This window comes from Mustela putorius, unplaced genomic scaffold, assembly GCF_011764305.1.
Source record: "Mustela putorius furo isolate JIRA1106 unplaced genomic scaffold, ASM1176430v1.1 tig00000228_pilon_pilon_pilon, whole genome shotgun sequence".
NCBI lineage: Eukaryota > Metazoa > Chordata > Mammalia > Carnivora > Mustelidae > Mustela > Mustela putorius.
In genome coordinates, this window is record NW_025421322.1 from 32,663,617 (window position 1) to 32,691,607 (window position 27,991).

Consider the following 27,991-nt stretch of genomic DNA (forward strand, 5'->3'; position numbering starts at 1 on the left):
CAGAGAGGCCGATACGGGGCTCAATCCCAGGACCCTGAGATCATGACCTGAACCGAAGGCAGCGGCTCAACCCACTGAGCCACCCAGGCGCGCCTCTTTGTGACATTGTTAAACTCACTTATTAATCCTAGAATTTGTGTACATTCTTTAATATTTTCTGAGGAGGAGACTAAGACGACTTTATAGGTTCATGAAATGTGAGATCCTGGATTGGATCCTGGGACAGAAAAGGATATGAGTGAAAAGCTGGTGAAACTCACTGAAGTCTGCAGTTAAATAGTATTATATTGATGATCATTTCTTGGTTTGGTAATTGCAATATGATTGTGTAAGATGTTAAGGTTCAGTGAAATTAATTAAAGAGGGACCTGTACCACTATTTCAGTCTCTGCATAAGTTTAAAAAAGTATTTCAAAATAAGTAAAAAAAAAAAAAAAGACACATAGAATGAAACTTACTGCGAACTATGGATTTAGTTAATGTATACATATTGCTCCAATAATTGTAACAAGTGCACCACACTGATGCAAGATATTAGTATCCTTCACCTGTGTGAAGGAAGGTATATGGGAACTTTCTATGCTCAGTTTTTCTGTAAATCTAAAATTGTAAGGCCTATTATAAATCTTAAAAAGTTGAAGAGAGAGGAATGTGAGAAGATAATTATAATATGCTATCTTTGTAGTTTGGAAAGAAAAGAATCCAGTGAAATTATTACAAACCCACAGGCAATTTAAGGTTCTATCCTTGAAATAACTCTGTCTAGAAGTCAGGCTTGCCCAAGAAATCAAGGAGGAAATGCAGTCATTAAAAAAGTATGCTTCAATAAAGTCAGCACAGGAGCACTGGGGAATTGAAAACAACTTTAGAAGGTAGGAGAACAAGAGAATTTGGTGTGGGAGAAAGGCTGAGCTCTTAGAAGGCGGGCTGACCTGATTTCAAGTGGACAATGGAGCTCTGAGGGCCAGAGCAGGCTGATCAGTCAAGAAGTGGAGCCTCACGGGAGAGGCAATTGCTTTGAGAAGAGGCACTAGAGAAAGCAAAGGATCTTAACTGTTACCAAATCAGAACAGACTTGAAAACATTGGACCAGGCTGCACTCAGATCTTGGCGCTCTTGTTGGGTTTCTCTGAAGAGAGACAGGACTAGGATCATGGGACTATTGACAAGTTCCATCTTAGTGCCACAAAGGGGGACCCCATAGTAAGAGTGAGGGAGAAACATCCCTTGAATGGCCCACTGTATAGGATGCTTACAGAGAACCTAGACCCATGTGAGAAGACGGGACCAGAAGCATCAGTACAGAACCACTGACCCCATGGGGGGGGGGTATTACTGCCCAGGCAGGGTAAAACTCCCACTTCCCACATGACCATCCTGTCTCCAACCTGAAAAGGCGCTTGGGGAGCCGCCTTATAGTTTGGCAAAGGTGGATTTCTAGGGTCCCCAACTTAACCTTTGCTAGCATGGATGGAGGTAGAGCCACAGTTTTGTTTGTTTGTTTGTTTTTTCAGTGATGCTTGCTGGAATAGAGCAATTACCATGCAAAAGATTTTCAGGAATTTTGGTGATTTCTCCAGCAACCCAGCAGGAGGGATGTGACTCTTGAGTCACTGGGTATGGGGGAGGAGGGGAGAAGCTGTCCAAGGCAGCGGCATGGAACCCAGCCACATGGTAGCAGGCTGGCGTAGAGGAGAGGCTTCTGGGGAGTGATTCTCTGTGGTGGGCGGCAGCTGATGGAGGTCGGAAACAGGGACATCTGATGTTATAAGTGAACTCATGTGAGTTTGCTCCTTGGTATGAGTTACAGGTAGAGAGGACACCAGGTAGAGTTGTCACACAAAGGCAACTATTTCCAGCCAATAAGGAGATCATGGGGAATAACCTCCAAAGCTGTGACTCCTCAGCAAGGGTGAATGGGTGCCTTTATTTAGGGTTGGGATGATGATTTAGCTAGGGAAGCGTCGTCATTGTGGGGTTGAGCATAAGTCTGTGCACGTGCCTAAGGAGACATGCCTGCACATACGTTGTATGTTATGTTTATGGGGCTTGTGGTCCTCCATGGGTGGGGATTTTAGCACCATAATGAGGTAGTGGTAACTACAGGTCACTCCAGGGTCACTCCAGGGGCCTCCTGCGCAGGCATGTGCCGGCGGTGGAGCTCAAACTGGCCTGGACGGTCTGCACAGTCCTTACTGCTCGAGGGGTAGTTTCCTTCCCAGCTTGGGCCTTCGATGAGAGAGAAGCGGGAAAGGAGAGCTTAAGAAAGACACTGGACAGAGGCTGGTGGCCACAAGCAGCTGGGCAGTGAAAGTCAGCTCTTTTCCTCCTCTTCATTCCAGTTACTCTCTGTTCCGAACTTCTTCACTAAGCCCCCCAGTATCAGGGCAGGGAGCAGCTGAAAGGAAGGTTCTGCGGGGCCACATTCGGGGTCTGAGCATCCCAGCTGTGAACCAGGCATGGGTTGTCTGGAGAGGAGCTGAGCAGGCATCACCGCGGAGGCCTGTGTGGCCCCATGTGTCCCTGCATGTCTCCAGGCTCTCAGCCAGCACAATGGGGGCAGCTGAGTCACCGTGAGAAGGGCCAAGAGCCTGGCGCCGGCCCCAGCTCCACGCTCTGCTGCCTGCTGGAGAGAAGCACCTCTTCTGGGCTCCCCGTGGGCACCCCTGCAGCCCCAGAGCGGTGGGGGGGGGAGAAACCCTCACGGCCCCCTGCATTTCAGGGTTCCAAGGCCCTGCCCCTGCTCCCCCAGCACCAGACCCAATGGAGCAGAACAGAGGCTGGGCCAGAGGCAGTGACTCAGCACGGCGTGGTGCTGGGCCTCCCGCTCGCCCCTCATCCCCCCTTCACTCTTGGGGCTCAGTTCCGGCGGGCAGGTCAGCCATGCTTCCAGAAGACCCGATCCTCCTCCTGACCAATGTCGGAAGGTAGCAGCAGCCTGACACCGGGTCACCATGCATCACAGTGCCCTGGTCACCCCCTCTCTCCATCCCATCGCAGAGGTGTCTGTCAGCTGCATCCTCCTCAGCAGGGCGAGCATAGCACAGTTCGATTTTTGAGAGACAGACCACACTCCCACATTTTTACTACAGGCGTTTGCTGTGACTGTTCTCTTTTAGGCTTAGTTGTTAATCTCTTCCAGTGCCTCATTTGGAAACTGAACTTTGTCATAGTTGTGTAAGTAGGGGGGAAACCCAGTACATACAGGCTTTGGTGCGCATCTGCAGGTTCAACCATCCTCTGGGGGCTTGGAATGGGTCTCTGGGGATAAGGAGGAGGGGCTGCTGGATCCCCATGGTGAGCAGTGTCACTTGTCCTGTGTCAGAGGGGCTGGGTGGGCGAGTTTTTCCTGTAACATCTCCTTTTCCAGTAAACACCAACATTCCTTCTCACACTGCCTTTGCCTGAAATGAGTCTCATTATTAGTAATCCCCGCCAGCCCTCTACCCCCAGGGCTAGGTGGTCTTAGGAGCTGCCCGTGGTCTTGACCTTAGAACACCTGTGCAGTGATTGTCCATCTCCCAGCCCTGCAGCTGGAGAACAGCCTGGTGAGGACCAGGGTGAGCAGCCATGCCAGTGGCTAGTCCAGAGCTAGGGGCCTGAGGAGGCCGTGAGGATGGGTCAGCCCCAAGGCTTGGGAATGAGCTTTTGCTGGTAGGCTCTGGGGGCTGCTGAGAGGTGAGTGGAGAGGTTAGGATGTCATTCAGCTTTGCCCTTAGAAAGACAAGAAGAAGTCGTCGAGAAGCTTTGTCTGGGGACATCTTGAATTTGGAATGTCTGCGGAGCACTCAGGCAGAGTGGACTTGAAGCTTCTGGCTGGAGCTGGGGCTGGGCCTGGACCTGGGCCTGGGGCTGGGGTTGGGATTGGGGTTGATGCTGGGCCTGGGGCTGGGGTGTTGGGATTGGGGTTGATGCTGGGGCTGGGGCTGGGCCGGGGGCTGAGTTAGGGATATTCAAGCCTAGGGCACATGTGATTCCCCAGGAAGGATGTACAGAACAGGATTTCTTACCCATTTTTCATCCCACTCCCTGCCAGTTAAAATAACTGTTGAGTTTTACTTTGTCCTTTGAATCATGAACATAATAATGATGAAGGAAACCAAGGTTGAGGAGTTACAAGCGGGGGCTGTTTTAAGCACTGTGTGAACGCTCGACATGTTTATGACGCCTCTCCTGGGGGGCACAGCCCACGGCTCTGAGGTCAGGGTCCCTCATTCCTGTCCTGGGTGCAAGTGTGCCTCCCCCCCCCCCCCGGGGTTAGCATCCCTCCAGTCCCTCGCCGGCTCTCCCTCCCACTCGAGGGGCCTCAGCCAGGTCTTCCCTGCCAGCCCAGCACCCCTGCCCCTACCTGTCACCAGTCCCTCATCCTACAGGCTGTTCTGTGTATCCGTCGCTCCCTGGCACCATGTCATTTGCAAACTGAGAACATCAGTAATATTAACTGCCGGCTGCTCTTGAGCCCGGACCCTTCAAGTCCCGTTTTTCCCCCCTACTGCAGACCCAGCAAGGCAGTGCACGGTGCCATTCTCCTTTCTCTTCTGTTTTCCAGAGAAGGAGGCAGGGGTTCCAGAGCGCGAGGAGCGCGTCCCACGGTCGCGCAGGGAAAGGAGCGAAGAAAGGAGTCTGGCTTTGCCAAGAGAAAGCACACTGCTTTACAGCCTCTGTGTGGCAGGTGCAGCTCCTGCAGCTCTGGGCTGGGGATTCGGAAGTCCTGGGACAGACGGGAGAGGAGAAGTATGAATAGGAGTGTGTGTGTGTGTGTGTGTGTGTGTGCGCGCGCGCGCGTGTGTGTGTGTGTGTGGCTTTTCTCACTAAAATTCTCATATTCTATACTAATAACTTTGCCTGCTTCCTGCCATATTCTCATTGTCTCGAATAGGGTCCACTTGTGGAGTGTTGGTGGGGGAGTCTAAAAAATACGGATGGAAGTAGGAAGCCGGGGGGGGGGGGGTGGTGTAGAGAGGAAGGAGAGAGGAATGGAGGCAGGAAGGAGGGAAGGAAGGAGGAAATGCGTTGCTCCTGGGAGCGCTGAGCCTGATGCCCACAGAGCCGTAGAGCTTCGGCCTTCATTTGTGAAGATGAACTTCAAAGCTGCCCAGCCCTGTTCTGCTCCACAGAGCCTCAACAGGTTTCTCATCCCCCACTGGCCACACGAGTGTCCTCAGAGCGGACAGACGCAGGCGGAGGCCCCCTTGTGAGCAGCCCCCTTGTGAACAGCGCAGGCGCCGCGTCACTGAGTGCCTGTGGGCGGGGGCGCTGGTTCCAGGGCAGGGCTATAAAGGCTCCACTGGCTGAGGGCGGGCGGTGGCTTCTACCCCTCCAGCCCCAGAAGGGCCCACAACAATGGCACCGGCCTTGTGGGTCTTCAGTCTACTCAGCGCAGCCTGCTTGGCGTCGGCCAACATCTTCGGTGAGTTCTGAGCCCAAGGCCACGGAGCAGAGGGTTTGGAGGGAGCTCTCGGGCCACAGCTCCGAGGTCAGCCAGGCTTGGCCCCAGTGCCCCCGGACATTTCTGATCTCATTCAGTCCTCATGATATCCCAAGGAGGGAATTCAGATGAAGAGACAGAGGTTCACAGAAGTAGACTGAATTGCCTTGAGTTCACGGAACCAGCGATTGGTGGAGAGCAGATGGGAAATCAGATCTCCCTAATTCAGGTGTAGCTCACCCCACCCCATCCTTTTAGTGAATTTTGACACTGACTTTTTGTTTTTTTTTTTGTATCTCCTTAGCTATCTCAGGCCGAGGCCATCCGTGGGAGGCATTTGAGAGTAGTCTGCAGGTAGTGAAAAAAACCAAACTCACCTGTTCAGTGACATAGACATAAGTTCCAACAGCAGCTCGGCCACTTGCTGGGTGACTTTGGATAAGTCTAGGCTTTGGTTTTCTTGTTGGAAAAGTGAACACCCCTCCCGGGGTGGTTGTGATTTCTGAGTAAGCTCCTGTGTGTCACATGCGTTCTCAATGTGACATACAAATACGACTTGGGGGAGTTACTAATTAGTTTGCACTTCTGACCTGTGCCAAGAAAGTGTCCTGCCCCCAGGGGTGGCTTGATAAATCCAAGAACACCTTCTTTCTGGTGTTCAGACCTAACCCCACCAAGGTTCAGGGGAGCATGACGGTCTGAGAGTTGACTTTGAATCCTGCCCTTGCCAACGGTTGACCTTGAGCAGGTCCCTGTCACTGTCTTAGTGACACAAGGGTGAAATGCAGACATCACTTCCTGGGAGAGGCTGAGGGTTAAATGAGCCAATGGCATACTTGGAAACATGTGAGTAACTGCCAAGTTGCAAGTTAGAAGGTGATTATTGATGATGACGCCGGGAATACAACTCAGGACAGCATCTGTGTTTTGGGGAGCCCATCATTGTCAAAGAAATCCCACCCACACTCTTCCCTGATGGGCTGCTTCCCTCTTCCCAGAATACCAGGTGGACGCCCAGCCCCTGCGTCCTTGCGAGCTGCAGAGGGAGACAGCCTTTTTGAGGGGAGCGGACCACGTTCCTCAGTGTGCAGAAGACGGCAGCTACCAGTAAGACTCCCTCAGCCCTGTGGACCCTCGGGGCCCTAAGAAATGTTAAAGCTCATCTCCACCCCTCCCCCCTGACCCTGTGAGGTGCCCTCACCTCACAGGGTCTCCCCCACCTGTGTTCATGGCCTGTGACACTGTCACGAGGGGAGGGTGGCAGGTGTCCTCCTCTAGGATCTGTTCCTCAGGCTGATGGACGCTGGATAATCTGACCCGGAGTGTCCCAGTCACTGCTTCATTCCAGCCGGGATCAAGGACTTCCCTTTTTTCCTGCCCAAACGTGCAGTGCAATTGCTTTAATGAAAGGTGTGGGGGATCGATGCGTTGGCGCCTCCTGTCCTCTGTGGGTACTTGGAGAAGTCCGAGGTCAGGGGAAGGACAAGCTGCCTGGACTTCGGCCCTGCTAAGGCCAGCGATCTGGGCCAGGCGCGTCTGTCTCCCCAGAGTGAGCGCCTCTCCGGAAGCGGTGTTTGGCCGCCCTAATGTGAATGTGCGTCCTGGGCTCTCCCTAGAGAACGGAACCATAATATACACGACATCCCAGCAGAACACGCAGGAATCCTTTGTGTGGACCTGGATTCTGACGCTCCTGTGCTACTCCAGCCACGTTGAACGAGGGGAGCTCTGTCCGTGGACTGCGTTCTGGGAACCCCTGTGAAACATCGCTGCCGACCCTCATTTTTTATGTGCTCTTAATGCACCCGGCAGCACCTTACTCCCCAGAGCGCGGAGACCCCTTGGTCCAGCCCCTTGTTGGGCATCTGGGATGTCGGGAGCGACAGAAGCGCTGGGGGGAAGCTCACCTTTGTGGTTTTATTCGTGTTGCTGTTCCTTGTCACTTGCAGTTCCAGGCACCCCCCCCCCCCGCCGCCCCGGTCCTCCTCAGGGGGCTTGTGTCGGCTTTTCTCCTCACCCGGAGCCCTTTTGACCTCCTTCTGCCCCTAGTAGGACAGCCGATCCTCCTGCCGGCCTCACCGCAGACGCCATGTATCCCAGGCAACCCGAGAGTGCCTCCTTGTGTAACCCACACCCGAGGCTCCGCTCTCCGCCGGCCTAGACCTCACGGGCTGTTTTGCCCACCCCTGGGCCACAAGGGCACTGGCTTTACCCCCTGCAGCAGATTCCAGGTGGCAGCCACATGGTGGGGCGGGCGTTCGCCGCAGACCTTGTAGACCGGACGGCCGAGGGTGGACGGCTGAGCTGTCACGCGGATGAGCAGGACAGGAAAAGGCCAGCTTTGGCACCTGTCGCTCACCCCCTCCACTGCATGTCCCCCTAATTTACACGAATGAAAACTTGGAAGACTGGAAAGGAGAAGAAGACTAAGCTGGGTTGTGGCTCGGGGCCCCAGTAATGCTGTCTGTGTGGCGTGTCTCTCCTGTCTGCAGGACCGTCCAGTGCCAGAGCGATGGGGGCTCCTGCTGGTGTGTGGATGCCGATGGCCGGGAGGTGCCTGGCAGCAGGCAGCCTGCTCGGCCCGTGGCCTGTGAGTGCAAGAGGGGGCGTCCAGGGGAAGGGGGTTCCTGTGACCCGGCAGGTCTCCCTCTGGGTTGCTAGAGGTTCCTCTCCCAATTAGGGTAACAGTCCTGCCCACGAGGCCCTACTTCCTGCGGGGCTTCTTTGAAAATCCAGTGGGCCCGTCAAGTCATTTTTTCAGCAAACAGGTGCTGAACCAGCCCACTTGCGGGCTACATGCCTGGCTCTGAGGAAGCCACAGGCCAGACATCCAAGGTCTCTGGAAGCAGAATTAGGCCACAGACACACCTAGTGCTTTCTTACCTTGGTGTTTCTAAAATCGGAGACCTAGGTGAGCATTTCCCCACCGAAAACAAGTATTATCATGTGTAGTCAAAGAAACACAGCCTCTCTGTAAACGTCAGAGCTAAGCCCAAGACAGAGTCCAGTGGGGACTGGTCATCTTTAAATGGTGATATTGAGCTTGGAGCCAAAGATCTCCTTTGAGGAGAAAAGCTCTGTTTGGGGGCATGGGGTTGCTCGTGGCGGGCCTGGCCAGCCTGGGGAGCAGGCTGGCTCCCAGCACACTCCGGCTGAAGACCCCAGCCTGGTACCATGCCCTCACTGAGCTGTGGTTCCCCATCTTTCATAGGAATGTAGGATCCGCCTCAGGATGTAAGGCAGGCGTCGAACCCTGGGCACACAGTCGGTACTCAGCAGAGGCAGTGATTGCCAAGGTCACTGTTCTTCATGCATCGAGGAGGGTGGTCGTGTTTCAACCCTACACATAAGGAGGGAGACCAGAGTGGCGCAGAGAGGGTTGCACAGCGAGGTGCAGGGCAGGGGCGTGGGAATGCTCCAACAAGCCTCTGCCAGCAAACAGCCTCCCCTCGGCAGCGCCCGGGCTGTGGGGGGTTCCCGTGGGCCAGTGGGCCACGGTGGAGTCTGCCCTTCCCTGACCTGGCACACAGGATGCTGGGCGCAGTCCTGGGATATGGCCGGACAGTCGGAGCGCTGGTCCTGAGCTTTCTGCCAGCTCGGAGGATCCGAGGTTCATGGGCCTGTCGCTCCCTCTCCTCCGGGGGTGGGAAGGACATGTCCCGGTCTCCAGGGAGAGAGCCTGAGGCTGTCGCCGCAGCATGGTTGGACACTGCTCCATGCACCCGCAGGTCTGTCCTTCTGCCAGCTGGAGAAGCAGCAGATCTTGCTGAGCGGCTACATCAACGGCTCGACGGCAGCCTACCTCCCCCGGTGTCGGGCTTCGGGGGATTACGCGCCCGTGCAGTGCGACCTGGGGCAGCAGCAGTGCTGGTGTGTGGACGCAGGAGGGATGGAGGTGTACGGGACGCGCCAGCGGGGCAGGCCGAGCCGCTGTAAGTCTCTGGATTCCCCGCAGCCCGCACGCCCAACCCCCAGCCCGAGTGTGCGCGCCTTTCCACCCGTAACCGAGACCTCGTCGGGTCTCCCCGACCAAAGGGAGAGAGCCTGGCCCTCAGTGCAGAAAATGAGAGCAGTTGAGGAAGGTTTTATCACTTCTCATCTCGCCACATGGTGCACGACCAGGATTTGCTGGCCGGTTGGTAGAAGCATCCGCATGGAGGTCCGTGGCAAGTCCCCCGTGCGGGATCCGTCTCTGGCTGGGTCTGGGCCACGTGTGTAGGATGAACACGACTGCAGAAGCCTACGCACCTACTCCTACCTCAGCCCTGAAATCTTGTCCTGGAAATTGTTTAGGTCCCAGGAGCTGTGAGATAAGAAACCGCCGTCTCCTCCACGGGGTGGGGGACAAGTCACCAGCGCAGTGTTCTCCAGATGGGGCGTTCCTGCCTGTCCAGTGCAAGTTTGTCAACACCACAGACATGATGATTTTTGACCTGATTCAGAGCTACAACAGGTAAGAGGAGCCGGCCTCTGGGGTGTGTCCGACCTTGGACTATCTCTTGTTAACCCTTGCTGAAGCTCTCACTCACGCTGGGGCTGGGGGCTTCGGGGTGTGAGAGGCCCAGGCTGCTGGGAGTTGAGAGAGGCCTCGCTCTCATAAGCTGCTGGGCAGCTGAAGGACAACACTATTTTTTAACAAAGCAAGCTGGCAACAGACATCCAAATTAAGACTAGCGCGAACTCCCACTGTCCCCTTGCCTGGGCCAGGCAACCCACAGAAATAAAAAGACCGGAGAGCGAAGACATATGTATTGGGATGTCTACTGTGTTGCTTCTCACTGTAGCAGAAAACGGAGAACAAAGCGACAGAGAGACCCAAGGTGGATGGCTGGATAGGTGGCTACCACTGTAAATACGTGTGCAGCCACTAGACAGAATGCCTTGGCACTCCGCCAGTTGACTTGGAGAGGGTGCTGCCATGTATATCATGATAATACACAAGATACAAGGCACTTGTTTGATTACTTTTTATGGAACAAATAAGCATACATCCTTTTACACGCATGGATGGGGATAGGATTCTGCTCGGGTCTGTACGAGATTAGGTGAGCACAGGGGACGGATGAGTCAGCGCACACTGGGAGGGGGTCATGGCCATCCGCAGGGTCAAGCGGCTGTGGAGAAGCAGGGGTAGGGAGAGGGGAATCAGCAGAGAAGGAGAAAAGATGGCCCTCTTACAAGCACGGGCATCATCATATTTAAGCATTTTTGTGAATTGTGTGTTTGTATGCACTTATACATAAGCATAGGGATTTAGGTAACAAATGTACAAAAGGAGATGCATGACAGATCTTGACCCAAATAATCAGGTTGCTTCTGTTATTCAAGATGACCCCTTTGTCATTGTAAAGGGCCAGCACAGACTCAGACAAGATTGAAACTCCTTGAGTGAGATCAGGAAAAGTATTAGTCTGTGGCTGCTGCTGGGAATTCTCTTGGAGAACCTGAGCCTCTGTGTGGTTGGCTTCCAAGCAACCCGTTTCTTGCCCTCTCCAAGAGAGAGTTCCCATGGGCTGCGCTGGGAGAAGTCTCAGGCTCACAGTCTGGCCACAGGAGCTGGCCCGTGAAAAGTCTTATTTGAGCTGTATATTCTTCTAAGAACCAAAACATTTCAAGTTAACTCCATGAAATTTCTGTTTGCATAGGTAAAAATAGTTGAACATCAGCAATTTCTTATGTTTAACTTAATACACAAAATTCGGAATTCCTGAATTCCCCCATTGGCACCAAGAAGCTGGCTTTGAACTGTCCTTTTTGGGCTGACCACACATGGTGCGGCACTCTGTACTCCTTCCATCCGTGTTACCTGCCGGGCCCCACTGCATTTGCCTCTATGACCCTCATTCTAACTCCACCCCTGCTTGGCAACGTGACCTGCTCATTTACTCTCTCTCTGTCCCTGTGCCTCAGTGCCCCCATCTGAAATATGGGGAGAGGGCAGGGACAAGTCCCTGTGTACTAAGTTCTGGGGAGGATCTGATGAGACCTCATCCATGAAACCACGGAGACAAATGCAAATTATGATGCATCTGTAGGGATTCTTCCCATACCGCCCAGGTGCAAAAAACGTAATTTTTTTTTCCTTTCCCAGGCTTAGAGAATGGCCTGCCTGTGTGCACATAAGGATTTCTCGAAAGCTCGATTTACTGATACTTATTGATGCACACCAGTGTGGACTCAGTTCAACTGAGTGCTTACTCTATACAGGCCATTTGACATCCTACTGCCTACTTTAATACTTACAAAAAAAAAATTATGTTCTCTAGCAAGAGATGACGCATCTGAAACACAGAGGCTAAGGAACTCCCGGGAAGCACAGTCAGTGGGCGCTAGTGCTTCCTGGCTCTACCTACTATCCCACACAACCCCGATTCAGCTCTCTCCCTGCAGCACCCAGCACAGAGCCTGGTGCACAGTAGGCCTGCAGTTCGTGCTTGTCTCGAGCGCTTTCAAGAACTTTTGCGGGTGACAGCTTGAAGCACAGTTCACAGCTCCTTCCACAAGAGGGCAGTCAAGTTAAATGCAAAAGTTCAAGACTCCGCATCCATTGTTTAAGACAAACAGACAAAAAAATTACTCCTGAAATGAGATCCTTTCCTTCATGAAAGCAAGTGTGTCTCAGGGGGGAATTCCGATTTGGAAAGGTCATGGGAAGGGTTGGGTGGTTGGTTACGGGAAGCCCAGCCGTATTCAGAGGTTTCTTGATAAGCCGACCCAGGCAGTGCCAGGCCCAGCTGCTCCACAGGGCATGGTGGCAGGAACCCCAGAGGCCAGGTAGAGAGTGTAGATTTCATCCCTAAGGTTGAAGATAAAATACAGAATGTCCAATTACATCTGAATTTCAGATAAGCAAGGGGTAATTTTTAGTCTTAGTATGTCCCCAATATTGCATCAGGAATTTTGAGCCTGTGGGGGTTGGGGGGAGATTGGGTATATTTTGAATTTCGGAAAGAATCGACTGTCCGGAGAAGAACAGGGGGAGTGCTCGGAGGCCGCTCTGTGGGTCCGCGGGCTCTTGCTCGGGTCCAGGCGCAGACCGTGCTGGCGTGGACGGAGAGCGCGTGGCGGAGAGCGCTGTGAGGAGACAGAAGGGCTGGAGAAACATGGCTGAGGTGGAATCCATGGCACTTGGTGAAGGTAGAGAGTGAGGCAGAGGAAGAGCCAAGCCCAGGTCTGGTTTCTGGGTTCATGCTGCAGGATGAGTTTAGAAAAGGAAAGTCACCAGTTTGGTTTGGGAATACTGAATCTGAGAGGCTTTCTTTTTGAGACTTCCAAGTAGAGAGCACGCGGCAGCTGACTTACTTGCATGGGACCTGGAGGGGAGGCCGGAAGCCTATGGTGAGCTCATTTGCCAACCTGCTGTGTTGTTCTGCACGTGCCGGGGGATGATTTGCACTTGAACGTGGCCATAGTGTTTGCCTGTTTGAAGCAGGTCCTTTTGCCTCCTGGAGGCCATGGCTAAGAACACCTGTTTGGCTGGTGACTTTGAAAACCATGTCACGGTGTGAAGTAAGTTTTGCTGGTTCTTCTGACTCTACTCCACTTTTCCTGCTGCCTTCACGCAGCCACTAATAGAGAAACATATTCTGCCCAAGCAGATTGTAGGTCAAGGTTTTAGGAGCCGATGCCATTGCTAGACCTTAGTGGTCCATGCTAAAATTCAGTTAATTGGTTTGTCAGCTCTTGTCCTTACTGACTAAGCAAACTCCAACTTCACAGCAACCCTAGATCCTTGGCCACCCATGCTAATCAGTTAACCCAATGAGAAGGATCAGATGTGTTTTAACGTGTGGCACGGGGACATCATTCTAGAACATGGGGAGAAATCTTCGAAGACTGACCACCAGTTACCCTCATAGGAGACATCCATACCAGGTCCTCTATTGAAGGAGTGCTCTTCTGACTCCTAAATTGCTAATTTATTAATTGATGGTTGGATTTCTAGAGGAACCATCTCTGGGTGGACTGGAGAGTCTGACTGAGGGGCGGTATCTGCTGCCCGAGCTCAGGGCATGGATGCTGGTCTGCACCAGACCAGGACCAGGTGCCTGGCAGGGCCGGACATTTCATATTCCACTGAGCCAGAGCTGTGATTTCTCTAATTGGGTTGGCCACAATCTGAGCCTCAACTCAGGACAGCCACCCTTCCCCTTGCCCCCTGCACCATGAGTTTCTTTCTCAAGAACTTTCTTAAGATCCTCCTAAGGGTTTGCTCTAATTCAGCAGAAGGGACACATCCTTCTCTACTAGAAGAAATACGTCATTTTTTATTTTTAAGGTTTTGTGCTGATTTTCTCTTCCTCTTTTCTTCTGACATCCCCAAACAGGCTAGAAACGGGGAATAGAGCAGATCATAGGGGAGACAAAATAAAGGTAGAAAATAAGAATAAGACAAGGCAAGGTTGGCACCACACGTTCTATAAAGGTTTCTTATCACAAATATAAGGGGCTTCATATTGGTCTTCAAGCGCCTTATGCCCAGGAAGAGAAAACATTCTCAGTTATTTGGTTTCCACCAGATAAAAATAAACCTGTTTCTCAGAAGAACACATTTTTTTCTTCTACTGAAGATGCAAAAATCTTTGTTCCTCTGATTCTCATAAAAGGGACAATGCCGTATGCCACAGGGTCCTATATAACTCGACCATGTCCTGCTGCTAACAGGACAGTTGGTTTCCTAAGACCCATGTCTAGAAGGAGAATGGGCATGGAGCTTTCAGGAACAGCATGTTCATGGTAGAGATGCTTGTGTCCTGACGTTCGTCACCAGACCTGTGCCTCCCCCAGTGACGACCAGTCTCTCAGTTTTTCCTTCTGCCCATACTATCATCCCCTGCCCCTGCTTTGAAGTTGGAGACACGCTAATGATCCTTCTAGACATGTTCTCCATTCTCTCCTTGCCAAATCCTTGTTCTTAGCTTCAGAATCCCACTCCAGACTCACTTCCTCTGGAGCATTCCATGGCTATACACCAGGTTCCAAACCTAGTTGGCCCAACTATTAGGATAGAGCCTTACCCTCATTTCCTTTAGACCTGGGTTCAGTTTCAGTAGTTGGACTTTGGTTGGGGTGGCAGAGAAGGGTGGGGATCTAATAAGCAGGAGGTTGGAAGCATGGCAGAGCCCTCCCTGCGCTTGAAGCGAGGTTGTGAGGATCCGGTGAGATTAGAGGGTGTTTGGTGCAGTGTCTGATCATCCAGAGCATGCCCCCTGTTATTATTTCAGGAGTAGTCATGATGAGCAATGACCCCATAGGGTTAAGCCAAGGCTGGAGCTCTGACACCCCTGCCTCTAGACCTAAGCTCTTTTCAGGGCACACAGCACTGGCAAGGACGGGTTCCAGGTGTCATCGCCAGGGGTCTGCCCCGAGGCCAGAAGACGACAGCCCTGGAGAGACCAGGTGGCAGTAGCTGCCCTCAGGTCATCTTCCTGGGGGTTTGGGAGGACACCCCGTCTAGCTGAAGCCACAGTGATCTGGCATGTGCAAGAAGGAAGGATATCGGGAGTGAGGTCCCTGCAAAAACAACGGAGGCCCAGGTACTGGGTAGCACCTAAGACAGTAAATGCAGAGAGGAGGTCTCTGACCCTAAAGCGGTGGGATGAAGATGGCTCGAGAGTCTTGCAACTTGCACTGGTCCTGGCAACTTGCACTGGTCCTGGGACATGACCCTGAAACAGGCCTTGGGTGGAATCACCAGAACATGGGTCTAGAGTGATAGAAACTTCCTGTGCCTAGGGCTGGAATGGGTTTCAGAGCCTTGGTCCAGCCAGGTGCCCCAACCCTGCATTCGCCAGGATGCGTGTCTTCCACATCTATTAGATATCGGGAAAGGCAGGCCGAGGAGAGTGTCTGAATGAAACAGAGTCACACGCCTTTCAGAATGTGGAACAGGAACCAGGTGCAGCCAATATACATTTTTTTTTAAGATTTTTATTTATTTATTTGAGAGAGAGACAGTGAGAGAGAGCATGAGCGAGGAGAAGGTCAGAGGGAGAAGCAGACTCCCCATGGAGCTGGGAGCCCGATATGGGACTCGATCCCGGTACTCTGGGATCATGACCTGGGCCGAAGGCAGTTGTCCAACCAACTGAGCCACCCAGGCGTCCCCAACATACATTGAATAACACCACTGGCAGACGTAGGCGGCACGTGGTTGGTAAGACCTGGGTTTAAACTCTATCTTCCACCACTGTTTTCAAGATTGGTAGCCAATATAACATACCTTACCTTCTGCAAATACACCTGCAGTATATTTGCAGGCCATACTGTATTCTACCCTTTTTATGTAATGTTATGTATGCATCCATTTGAGAAATTTACCATCATTTACTTATTACTTTTCCTATCATTGGACATTAGGGTTGTTTTCAGTGCTTTGCTGGATTAGATGGCACAGCGGTGGGTCTGTACAGCAAGCTGCTGCTTCTGCTCACTGACTGGGGTTATATTTCCAGGCATAGGTAGAAACACATTATGCTTGGTTCTCAGGTGCTAGCCCTCTAGGGCATAAACGCAAATCTCTCGGTGTTACATAAAGATGAAAAATTCCTCTCTGGGTGCTGAATCATTGCACACGGGAAGAACTCTTGAGTATGGTTTTCTAACACATAGCTTCGTCTTACTTCAGGATCAGGAACCCAGTTGATTAGCTCCTGACGGCAGTTGCCCACTCAGACACAGCGTGGGCACCCTTTCCCTGCACTCGTGGAAAGGAATGCATAGCCTTTTTAAGTGGTGTCGTGTTGATTTCACATGTTTTCAACTATGGGACTGGGAAATGTCCTCAAGAATTTCCTATGGTGGAATCTGGCTTCTTTTCAAGCTCTGGAAAAGTTGTAAGGGGCTTGGAGTCGTTTGATCTCCCCAAATGAGATCATCTGCAATGCACCATATGTTTGTGAAGCAAACTTGGCCTTTCCTCCCTAGAGTTATAGTCTAGTAAAGTTATACTCCAGTAATGTGAGGTTCATCACCTGTGTTCCGCCTGATCCTATGAGGCACATGCTTGGGTAGAAACTGATGAAAATTCACGAGGGAGAGAGAGGACTAATTAGTAGGTGACAGCTGAGCACAGCTTCATTTTCACTCATCCAGCTTGGCTCTGGCCAGGTCAATCCAGCTTAGAAAAGAAACGCATTTACTGTAAGAAACGTGGAACAAATGGCATGAGATTTAAAAAAAAAAAAAAAAGGCAGACATTCCTTCTCTCCAGATGAGACGAGTCCACAATTATTTATTTCTACAAGAAGAGTTTGTGAAGACTTATGCTTTAGGAAACAGTGACCATAAATCTCCTTTTGCCTTAGGTTTCCAGATGCATTTGTGACCTTCAGTGCCTTCCGGAGCAAGTTCCCTGAGGTGTCTGGGTATTGTCACTGTGTGGACAGTCAAGGGCGGGAGCTGGCTGAGACAGGTAAGCACACCTCAGGCAAATGGAGGGAGAGAGAGGTGTTCCCCAAACCTGGAAGCTTAAAGTATCACTTCCTGCCAAGCAGAAAGAGCAGTGTCTGCCTCCTCCCCTGCTAGGCTGCCCTGGGTCTTGAAGAGACCACAGTTTGCAAATGTTCATCTATGGTGCTTCGAACACAGCTGCTGGTGCATATGGAGCCTTTGTGCTCACCGGAAGGAGGAGCTCCGCTTTGGGCAGATGCGACTCTGAGCCTGGAGAGTGGAACAGAGGATGCATTTTAATCTGCTCTCATAAGCAGTGCTCCTTTGTGCTGCAAACAACCTGCACAACTGTACACAGCAGCCCTGACTTTGGAAACCATTAATTTTTTTTTTTTTTAAGATTTTATTTACCCATGGGGGGGTGGTGGTAAGGGAAGTAGAGAGAAAGGGAGAGAGAATCTCCAGCAGACTCCCCACTGAGTGCAGAGCCTGACGTGGGGCTCGATCTCATGAACCAAAATCAAGAGTTGGACGCTCAACCAACCGAGTCACCCAGGCATCTCCGATACCATTAAAATCTCAATCAGACCTGACACATGGTGTTGCCCGCGTAGGCGCTGGCTCTCCTAATGTCTGTGTGATCATCCAGGTCAGGACTTCCTTTCTGAATGCACCCGGCCCTTGACATGCTTCTGTCCTCGCTCAGGTTTGGAGCTGTTACTTGATGAAATTTATGACACCATTTTTGCTGGCCTGGACCTTGCCCCCACCTTCACGGAGACAACCCTGTACCGGATACTACAGAGACGGTTTCTAGCAGTTCGGCTCGTCATCTCTGGCCGATTCCGATGTGGGTACCAAGGGGCTGAGGCATGTCCATGTTTCTGCTTGGAGGAGACCACTTGGGTTTCAGAGTCACTGCAAAGCAAAGAGAATGTGTGCTGTCAACCCACGAGCCTTGTTCACATGCTGTCCTCTCCTTTCCCCACCCCCATCTCTCCCAGGCCCCACAAAGTGTGAAGTGGAGCGTTTCACAGCGAACAACTTTGGTCACCCCTACGTTCCCAGCTGCCGCCGGGACGGGGGCTACCAGGGGGTGCAGTGCCAGAGGGGAGGCCTGTGTTGGTGTGTGGACGCCCGAGGGAAGGAGATCCATGGAACTCGGCGCCGAGGCCTGCGGCCATCTTGTGGTGGGTTGCCTCTCAAGGGCCTTCTCTTTGGTTCTCATCAAGTTGTATAAATTTCATTGCTTCTCCAGACCAACCACTCCAGAGCCCACTCATTCCACTGCCTCCTGAGTGTCCCCCAGAGGCCCTTCGAGCCCAACATGATGGAAAACCCACTTATCGTCATTAACTTCCAGCATCTTTCTCCTCCCTATGTCAGCCGTAGTTGCTTCCTCAGTGAGCTCAGAGAATATTGGGGGCCTCATAGGTGAAGAAAGAAAAGAGAATTATGTTTACTGTGCTGTGAGAGAAGTATGTACCAGTAACAAAAGCAGCGCAAACAGGGGAGGGTCAGGTCTATCTTGCAGAGTGTATGAAGAGGAGACGTTCAGGAAGGCTTCATGGAAGAGGTGACGCTTGATTAGTCTTCTCAAGTAAAGATATTTCCTGAAGGAGGAAAGTAAGGAGAGGTGTTCTCTGTCTATTGAGCAGAAGAGTGAAATTATAAGGACATATATGATAAGCACTGGTGTGGTACTGATGCTGAATCTGCAAGAAGGGCAGAGAACAGTGTTGCAGTAGGATCAGGATGGCGCTCAGCACTTCAAGCCTGGGGGATGGTCAGGATGAGACAGTGAGGTTCTCCTTACCAGAGCAAAGGCTTCATCCTAGAGGTCAGGTGAAGAGGTTGAGGGATTTTAACCTAGAGAGTTCCATGGTGGGTTTTGTGTGTAAGAAAGACCACCCAGGCACTTGGAAGCAGGGTGTGTTGAAAGCAGGATTAGACTATATGCCTGGGGCCAGTGTGAAGGTCATTGCAATGTCTTGAAGACTGAGGAGGGCACTGTATTACTTTCCTGGGGCAGCTGTGACAAATGACCACAGAATCAGGGACTCAGAACAACAGAAATATATTCTCCTACAGCTTTGGAGCCTAGAAGTTCAAAGTCAAAGTGTTAGGAGGACCATGCCCCCTCTGAAGGCTTCCGGGGGGAAACTCCTTCCTTGCCATTTTCCTGGCTTGTGATCATTGCCAACAATCTCTGGCATTCCTTAGTTTGTGGCAACGGGAGCCTCAAACCCTGCTTGGTCATCAGCGGACGGTCTTCCCTCCTGTCTGCCTCCATGGCTCTTCCTCTCTTCTCAAAATGACACCAGTAATATAAAATTAAGAGCCCACTAGACCCTAGTATGACCTCATCTTAACTACCTACATCGACAATGACCCTATTTCCAATTAAGATCACATTCTGATGGAGACGTAATACTCCACAGTGTACATGGACCACATCTTCCTTATCCATTCGTCCATTGAAGGGCATCTTGATTCTTTCCACAGTTTGGCGACCATGGCCATTGCTGCTATAAACATTGGGGTACAGATGGCCCTTCTTTTCACTACATCTCTCTGTATCTTTGGGGTAAATACCCAGAAATGCAATTGCAGGGTCATAGGGAAGCTTTATTTTTAATTTCTTGAGGAATCTCCACACTGTTCTCCAAAGTGGTTGCACCAACTTGCATTCCCACCAACAGTGTAAGAGGGTTCCCCTTTCTCCATATCCCCTCCAACACATGTTGTTTCCTGTCTTGCTAATTTTGGCCATTCTAACTGGTGTAAGGTGCTATCTCAATGTGGTTTTAATTTGAATCTCCCTGATGGCTAGTGATGATGAACATTTTTTCATGTGTCTGATAGCCATTTGTATGTCTTCATTGGAGAAGTGTCTGTTCATATCTTCTGTCCATTTTTTGATATGATTATCTGTTTTGTGTGTGTTGAGTTTAAGAAGTTCTTTATAGATCCTGGATATCAACCTTTTGTCTGTACTGTCATTTGCAAGTATCTTCTCCTATTCCGTGGGTTGTCTCTTTGTTTTGTCGACTGTTTCTTTTGCTGTGCAGAAGCTTTTGATCTTGATGAAGTCCCAAAAGTTCATTTAAGTTCATTTAGGGGTGAGGGAGAGGAGGAAGGAACCCAGGAGCTGGATGGATTCCGCAAGATTGCAAACAGTGAAGGAAGTGGGCAAGTGTTTATATAGTCTCAAAAGGGATCCAATGCTCAAGTTCATTCAACAGTTCCTGTGAAGTCACTGATGTCTCCAACTTAACATTTTGAGTGTTCTGCATGGTGTTTGGTAGTATTCTATCTGCCAAGTGCGAAAACTTGGAAGAACATTTTGAAGGTCTGTCTTGACGGTATTTATGATTAGACTGACGTTCTCTTAAAACCTAGGGAATATTGTGCCCTCCGGGTTCCAGGTGGACATGGAGAACTATGGTTTTTCCAAATTAAAACCAGAATGTTACCAAATGTGGGGATCATATATTTTTACTTTCTCCTCTCTGGTGTATCTGTCCTATTTCCATGCAAACGAATGCCACAGGGAGTCAATGTCTGCATGCTTTTGCCTTGGTAACACTACATAACAAATGAATAGAAGGGATATGCCCTCAATTTGGAAAACAGAATAAGCAAAGCCATGGACTTTATTTCTTCCATACCTCCCTGTAATACCTTCCATTCAAGGCAGCCATGGACTGGTTGAGGGATGTGTTAGGGGTTCGGATGTTCCCAGTCTGTTTTCTCTCTCTGACCACATGTTCCTGTTCTTTCTCTGTTGCCTGGTTACAGAGGGAGATTGGCTGACTTCCTTTTTGGCATCCGTGTGAACTGAAGGGAAAGAATTATTTTAAAAAGTTGGGGGTGGGTGGGTGGGTGGCTGGCTGAAAAGGACCTCTAAAATGTATGGTTTTATGGAGAAACATGAACTTACTTGTTTCCACCTGTGGGATGGAGATGCTTGGAATTTGAATTTAAAGTCTTTTTCCTTAATGTGATTGCAGTCAAGCTAGATTATTCTGATAGAGTGACCTGGCCATGGAGTTGACTGAGCTGATCACTGTTTAATTAATAACTTCAAGGAAAGGTCAAGATGCCTAGAAAAATGTACTGTGTGTTTGTTGCATGGCATTATTATAGGAAATATTTCCATATGAATAGCATTTAAATTATGGTTCTTATGCTCCAAGAGCCTATAAACTAGTTAGCCTAGACAAACCTACCCACAAGGAGGGGTTAGGCAGCCGTGTGAAGAGCATATAATGAAGTATTAAAGTCCATTAAAAATTCCAACAAAAGAATGCTAGGAAAAAAAAATTTCATTAAAAACAAATAGGAATTTGTGGGTGTATTAGTTTCTTAGAGCTGCTGTAACAGATGACCGCAAACCGGGTGGCTTAAAACAACAGAAATGTATTCCCTCCCAGTCTAGGCCAAGAGTCTGCAAGCGAGGCTTGAGCAGGGCTGAGCTCCCTCTGAAGTCTCAAGGACTTTCCTCCTTGGCCCTTCCAGGTTCTGGGGGCTGCTAACCCTCAGCCTTCTTTGGCATGTAGCTGCTTTCTGTCCCCATCATAATGTGGCCCTTTTCCCTGCGTGTCTGTGTTATCACATGGCTTTAGAAGGACATCCATCATTGGATTTAGGGCTCACCCAAATCCGTGTGACCTCATTTCAACTAATTACATATGCCAAGACCCTGCTTCCAAATGACATCCTATTCTGAAATTCTGGGTGGATAGGAATCCTGGGCTGAGGAGACAGAGAGGACATTTGGTGTGAGTGAGTGTGTGGTCAGGACATTTGGTGTGAGTGTGTGATCAGGTTTTTAGAAAGGGGGCCAGTGCCTATGACCCCCAACTTAGTAGGGGGTCACGCTCCAGGGAAAGGCAGGAGAAGGAGTAGCGTCAGTTGGAGCACTCATGCCCCCAAATGGCCACCACAGATGCTACTGGGAGTCGGGGCGGGGAAGAAAATAAAGAAATAACAGGCTAGAGGAGACAGAGGTACAAAATGTTGATGTTCTTCATTGAAATGCTTGACATCTTACTACCGGAAGGGTCTGTGGGGCGGTCTCAGTGTTCCTTGCTGACGTTGAAACTGTTTCTCCTGTCTGTCTACTCTGTCTTGTGCAGCTGAAGACCAACTCTGCATCTCAGAGAGGAGGCAGGCCCTGTCTAGACTTCACTTCGGGCCCTCCGGCTACTTCAGCCAACACAACTTGTTCTTGGCTCAGGAGGGAAGATGGATGTCTCCGAGAGGAGCCGAATTTCCCACATCCTGCCCTCCCTTGATCAAGGAGCTCTTTGTGGACTCCGGGATTCTCCACCCAATGGTCGAAGGGCAGGATAAACAGTTTCCTGCCTTAGAAACTCTCCTCACAGAGGCCATCGGAGCGATTTTTCCCTCCCGAGAACTGGCTCGCCTTGCCCTTCAGTTCACCACCGACCCAAAGCGCCTCCAGCAAAACCTCTTTGGAGGGAAATTTTTGGTGAATGTTGGCCAGTTCAACTTGTCTGGAGCCCTTGGCACAAAAGGCACATTTAACTTCAGTCAGTTTTTCCAGCAGTTCGGCCTCCCAGGCTTCCAGAATGGAGGGACCCATCTCGCCAAGCCCCTCTCCTTAGGATTAGATTCAAATCCTGCCACAGAACCCCCTGAAGCCTCTAAGAAGGGAGATGCTACGAATAGGCTGATTGTGGACAGCTTTGGCTTTGAGATCAACTTGCAAGAAAACCAAAATTCCCTGACGTTCCTTGCTTCTCTCCTGGAGCTTCCAGAATTCCTTCTCTTCCTGCAGCAGGCTCTCTCTGTGCCAGAAGACATAGCGAGGGATCTAGGTGATGTGATGGAAATGATGCTCAGTTCCCAGGGCTGTGAGCAGACACCTGGCAGCCTTTTTGTCCCACTGTGCTCAGCAGAAGGAAACTACGAGGACGTCCAGTGCTTCGCTGGAGAGTGCTGGTGTGTGGATTCCCGGGGCAAAGAGCTTGCTGGCTCCAGGGTTCGAGGTGCACGGCCCAGGTGCCCCACAGAGTGTGAGAAGGAAAGGGCTCTCATGCAGAGCCTCTCGGGCAGCCTGCCTGCTGGGGCCAGCCTGTTTGTCCCTTCTTGTAACAGTGAGGGCCATTTCCTACCTGTCCAGTGTTTCAACTCAGAGTGCTACTGCGTGGACGCCGAGGGGCAGGCTATTCCTGGAACTCGAAGTGTGCCTGGAGAACTCAAGCGATGTAAGTCATTGAGTATCCAAGCCACAGATCCTGATTATCTCTTGGGGCCCTGACATGATGCAGTGCAGAAAAAATGGATTCCCTTGTAACTGCTGCAAAGGCAAAATTAGCCAATTCACTTACAAATTGTCCAGAGAAGCGCTGATACTGTCAGCCATTCTGATGAGTGAATACGGGGACCCTTTTGGCCTTCAGGAGCTCAAAGTTTTCTGTAGAGCTGACAACAGCTGATTGCAACAGTGCAACTTCGGTGCTGGGGATGCTCTTGGTCTAGATGTTATTTACAGATTTACGGGTGATGGGATTTCTTTGGCTGTGTAAGTTTTTAGGTAGGATTTGGATAGTCAGGGGTTTTCATCTTGGTCTTTTGGGCTCATGAAACTTTTTCACCTGACCTACCTGTTCCTTGTCCCTTGCAGGCCCAACGCCCTGTCAGTTACAGGCTGAGCAAGCCTTCCTTGGGGTAGCTCGAGCACTGGGCTCTGACTCCAGCGTGCGGCCCTCCTTCTCCAGCAGTTACGTCCCACAGTGCAGTGCCAGTGGACAGTGGAGGCCCGTGCAATGCGATGGCCCTCCTGAGCAGGCCTTTGAGTGGTACGAGCGATGGGGGGCCCAGAACAACAGTAGCCAGGAGCTGACCCTTCCAGAGCTGCTAAGGAAGATCACAAGCTATCGAGAAGCAGCTTCCGGAAGCTTCCGTCTCTTTATTCAAAGTCTGTATGAGGCTGGCCAACAGGACATCTTCCCAGGGCTGGCAAGATACCCTTCTTTCCAAGATGTCCCACTGGCAGTGATGGAAGGCAACCTGACCCAGGCTGGGGGGAACATACTCCTGGAGCCCTACTTCTTCTGGCAGATTATAAATGGCCAGCTCAGCCGATACCCAGGGCCCTACTCAGACTTCAGCATTCCTCTGGCACACTTGAACCTTCGGAGCTGCTGGTGCGTGAATGAGGCTGGTCACGAACTGGAAGGCACCCGGACAGAACCGAGTGAGATCCCGGCATGTGAGTTAAGCCGCGTGGAGAGCTGAATCTGTGTTTTTACAAGCAGGGTGTGTGGTAGGGGGATATTGTCAGAGCTGGCATGAAGTTCGGATATGGCCAGGTACCTGCCTTTCGTGGTTGAGGCACCCGAATGCGTTAGTCAGCTCTTGGTGCTGTAGCAGAATACCACGGACTGCGTGGCTTCACCAACAGATGTGTCTCACAGTTCCAGAGGGTACAAGTCCCAGATCAAGGTGTTGGCAGATTCCTTTCCCAGTGAGAGCCATCTTCCAGGCTTGTGGAAGACCACCTTCTCCCTGTGTATTCACATGGCAGTGAGAAAGAGCTCTGGTCTCCTCAACTTTTTGTAAAGACACTAATCCCATCCAGAGGGCCCCATGCTCATGGCTTCTTCTAAACCTCATCACCTCTCCAAGGTCTTCCTTCCAAGTACCATCCCCTTGGGGATTAGGGCTCCAATACATGCATTCTGGGGGGGACATGAGCATTCAGACCATAACACCAAAGCTCATGGAAAGGAAGTCACTTCCGGACACCACTGCAGTAGGTGTTGGCAAAGTTAATGTAGTTCAATTTTAAATTTTAATGTAGTTTGAAGTTAATGTAGTTCATTGTATGATTGATTATTTAAATCAATGCCTCAAATTTGAGCTGGATGTTGTCTGTGGTCAAAGCATGATCTTAAGACCGAGGAAGGCTGTAAAGTAGATATGATGTGGCTCTTGGCCCCCTGTAATCTCTCATAGATTAGGTAGACCTTTGGATTGAGCAATACACAATGTGATTCTACTCACAAGGGCATGCTAGGTGCCCTGGACCTCAGGCAGTACCCCTGGCTTCAAAGTCCCTTTAATTTATTTGAGAGGTTTAATTACAGGACTGATTGGAGAGCAGCCAAAGGAGGTCGATAAGTTCCGCTCTGTGGCTGGCGGACTTATAGGAGAGCTGTGGCATCTGAGGCATGAGCAGAATGAGGCTGACTCTGTCTTAAATTAAAATGTCTTATTACCAAGAGGCCATGCTGGAAGCTTGAAGGGATAACAAGATGGATTCAACACTTATTATCAAATGAGAACCTCTCTAACCAGCACTTGCTAATATTACAGGAGGATATTACAGCTCTTCAAGGCCAAAGAAATCTCTCAGTCCATTCTTTGCAATGTTCAACACTCTCCACACCTTTCTGGATCATGATAACGTCAATCAGATGATTTTGACATTAGCCAAAATGTAGGCTTTAGCAGCAAGTGGGTTTTTAGAATGCTGGGTCATAGGAGCATACAGTAAGAACAGTAGTACCCCAGGCGAAGTCCTGAGTCCTAGCAGCAGGCAGACCCTCCAAGGGAATGGATCAGTATTGGCATGCCTGTTGTATAAAAAGTCTTTTTCTTTTTTTCTTTCTTTCTTTTTTTTTTTTTTTTAGATTCTCTATACCAACAGTCAGGTCTCCCACATGGGTACATTCCTATGATTTCAGATGCTTTAACACTGAATTTAGTCCTCTTCACATCTGAGTTTTGAGCCCCAAGTTGCTGAGACCAAAAGCACATTGTCACTTGAGTAGTTAGGTTTGCTCACCTTGGCCTGAGTGCCAGGCAAAGCATTTGAACTGGGCTGCGAATCTGCAGGCCTTTCCTGTGAGTACCAAGACTGCCCTCAGGGTACAGGTTAATCTGCGGAAGCAAGTATTAGAGCTCCCATCTGCAGATAGTGTCTATCTTTTCCTTCTAAAGTTCTGCTTCTGGTTTTGCAATGACATATTTTTAACAGCTGGAACAGCGGAGCGAACTTTCTCTAATATATTATTATAGTCATATGTGTCTTTGCTTTACAAGTAAAGAAATACACATGTTCCGGGGGTACTCATTCAAACTCTTTTGTTGATGGGGCACATGATCCAAAGAGTTTGATGACCAGGGTTTGGAGACTTGACCCTCCAAGTGTGGTTCATCAGCAGCATTAGCATCACTTAGTGAAGCTGATCGAAATTTGGAATTCTGGACCCCACCTGCTGAATGGATCCCTGCCTCTCTCTAGGCTCCCCAGGAGGCTCTGATGTTCCCAAAAGCTTGAGAAGGGTTGGCCTAGAGGACACAGTACAGGTTCTGCTGGGGTCTTCAGCCCTGTTTCTACCGCCGACTATTCTGTGGCCAGAGACACAACCTTGGTTTAATCATAAGGTCTGCATAAGAATGGATAAGTCCCTTAAAGGTTGTTGTGAGCTTTGTAAGAGGTAATTGATGTGAAGTGCCAGGTGTGGTGCACAGAGAGTCCTTCCTAAATGGTTGTATTCATGCAACTGACATTAAGTAATAAAGTGACCAGTGACCTTCCTACCTGTAAGCAGGGCAGACGGTCCTGCCTCCAGGGACATGAGGTCAGCTCCTGTCCATATCATAATCCCCAGCCTGCTTGAAATTTTGCTTTTTTTAGGTAATATGCAATTATGGACAACCACTGTATGGTTGAAGTAATACACTGTGATGTATGATGGGAAGACAATCCTAAGAAGGGTGTGGTGTCTGCTCCCAGGAACTTAGTGAGGGAAACTAAGGTGTCATCATGTGAATAATAAACAGAAGCTCTGGAAGTATGAACACAGAAAACCAATGGAGGATATGCCCAGAGACTGGGGCTATTCATGGGTTGGGGGGTTGGGTAAAGGTTTGCATGGCATCAGCTTCTGAATTGTGAAGGATGTTTGCCCACCCGAAAATGGGTGGCAGGCCCTTCCTAATAGAGGAAATGGTATGTGCCAGGTCAGGGCAGCCAAAAAAGGGTCTGCTTTGTTGGGAATGGGGTGCGGGAAATCTCAGTGACATAGGAAGGGAAGGGACTGGGAGGGAGTGATGGAAGAAGAAGGTAATTATAAACCTGAGCCAGACTTTACAAGGTCTTATGTGTCAAAACAAATCTCATATGTCCAGTTACAGAATTTCCATTCCTTTCTGGAAGACATGGATAGCAAGCTTAGATTTCTAAACAGGAGTTTTCACTTCAGGGATTCCTGATCCCTGGAACTGATAGGATAGATTATTTGATCAAGAACATCCATAGAAAGCAATAATGTTGTCAAATTCCAGAAGTCAAGGGTTTCTGCTGATTCCATGCTGTCAAAAGGACCCACTGAACACATTCACTGATGAATTTACGAAGTGGTTGTTTGTGAATAAATATGGCCAGTGTGACTTTTGTTAATAGCGACAACTTCAGAGACAACATGTGCCAGACACTGTGCCAAGCTCTTCACCTGCAACACATCATAGAATAATTATAAAAATCCTATGAAGAAGATGTCCCAATCTTCCCCATTTCACAGACTGAAGCTCAGAAGGGTTAAACACATTATCCAAAATGGTACAGCTAATAAGTGATGCAGCTGACATTTAATCCATTCTCTGAGAACCATGCTCTTTTCACTTTGCAAGAATAATTCTCTACTAACCTACAATGTTTCCCTTCAACTCTTGATATCCATCCATCCACCCACCCATCCATCCATCCATCCATTTATCTACTCCCACATCCATCCATCCATCCATCCATCCATCCATCCATCCACCCATCTATAGCTCTCCATCTCTCCTCTGGAGGCAGCTGGTCAAGATCTCTGGTTCTGGAGTCATACTGACTAGACTAGAATTATGAATCAACTACTTGTTAGCTAGGATGGAGCCTACATGACTTTGAGTTATGTGACTTATCCATGCCTCAGTTTCTCATCCATAACACACGGCTAAAAATGTTATCTTACTGGGCTGTTGTATAGATTAAATCAGATTGTCCATGTAAATGCACTTAGAATAATGTCTGGGAATAGACATTAGTTTTACTCAACTTCTTACACAGCAGGTCCTCTGTAAATGGTGAGTGAATGCAATTGTAGAAATGAAACAGAAGGAACATTCCAGGCGGTAAGAAGAGCTGGG

The 27,991-nt window shown here is 50.0% G+C and overlaps 1 protein-coding gene across 1 annotated transcript in view; it reads left to right on the top strand.

Annotated features, from left to right (window-relative positions):
• Window positions 1–5,079: 5,079 nt before the first annotated feature.
• The window catches only part of TG (thyroglobulin), a 235,859-nt gene continuing 212,947 nt past the window's right edge, over window positions 5,080–27,991 (top strand). Inside the window, exons 1-10 of the mRNA XM_013051778.2 lie at window positions 5,080–5,410; window positions 6,427–6,535; window positions 7,921–8,018; window positions 9,157–9,360; window positions 9,722–9,881; window positions 16,735–16,841; window positions 17,526–17,669; window positions 17,824–18,009; window positions 21,961–23,055; window positions 23,475–24,062. Coding sequence (XP_012907232.2) covers window positions 5,344–5,410; window positions 6,427–6,535; window positions 7,921–8,018; window positions 9,157–9,360; window positions 9,722–9,881; window positions 16,735–16,841; window positions 17,526–17,669; window positions 17,824–18,009; window positions 21,961–23,055; window positions 23,475–24,062 — 2,758 coding nt within the window. The 5' untranslated portion in view covers window positions 5,080–5,343. The remainder of the gene's footprint in view (window positions 5,411–6,426; window positions 6,536–7,920; window positions 8,019–9,156; window positions 9,361–9,721; window positions 9,882–16,734; window positions 16,842–17,525; window positions 17,670–17,823; window positions 18,010–21,960; window positions 23,056–23,474; window positions 24,063–27,991) is intronic.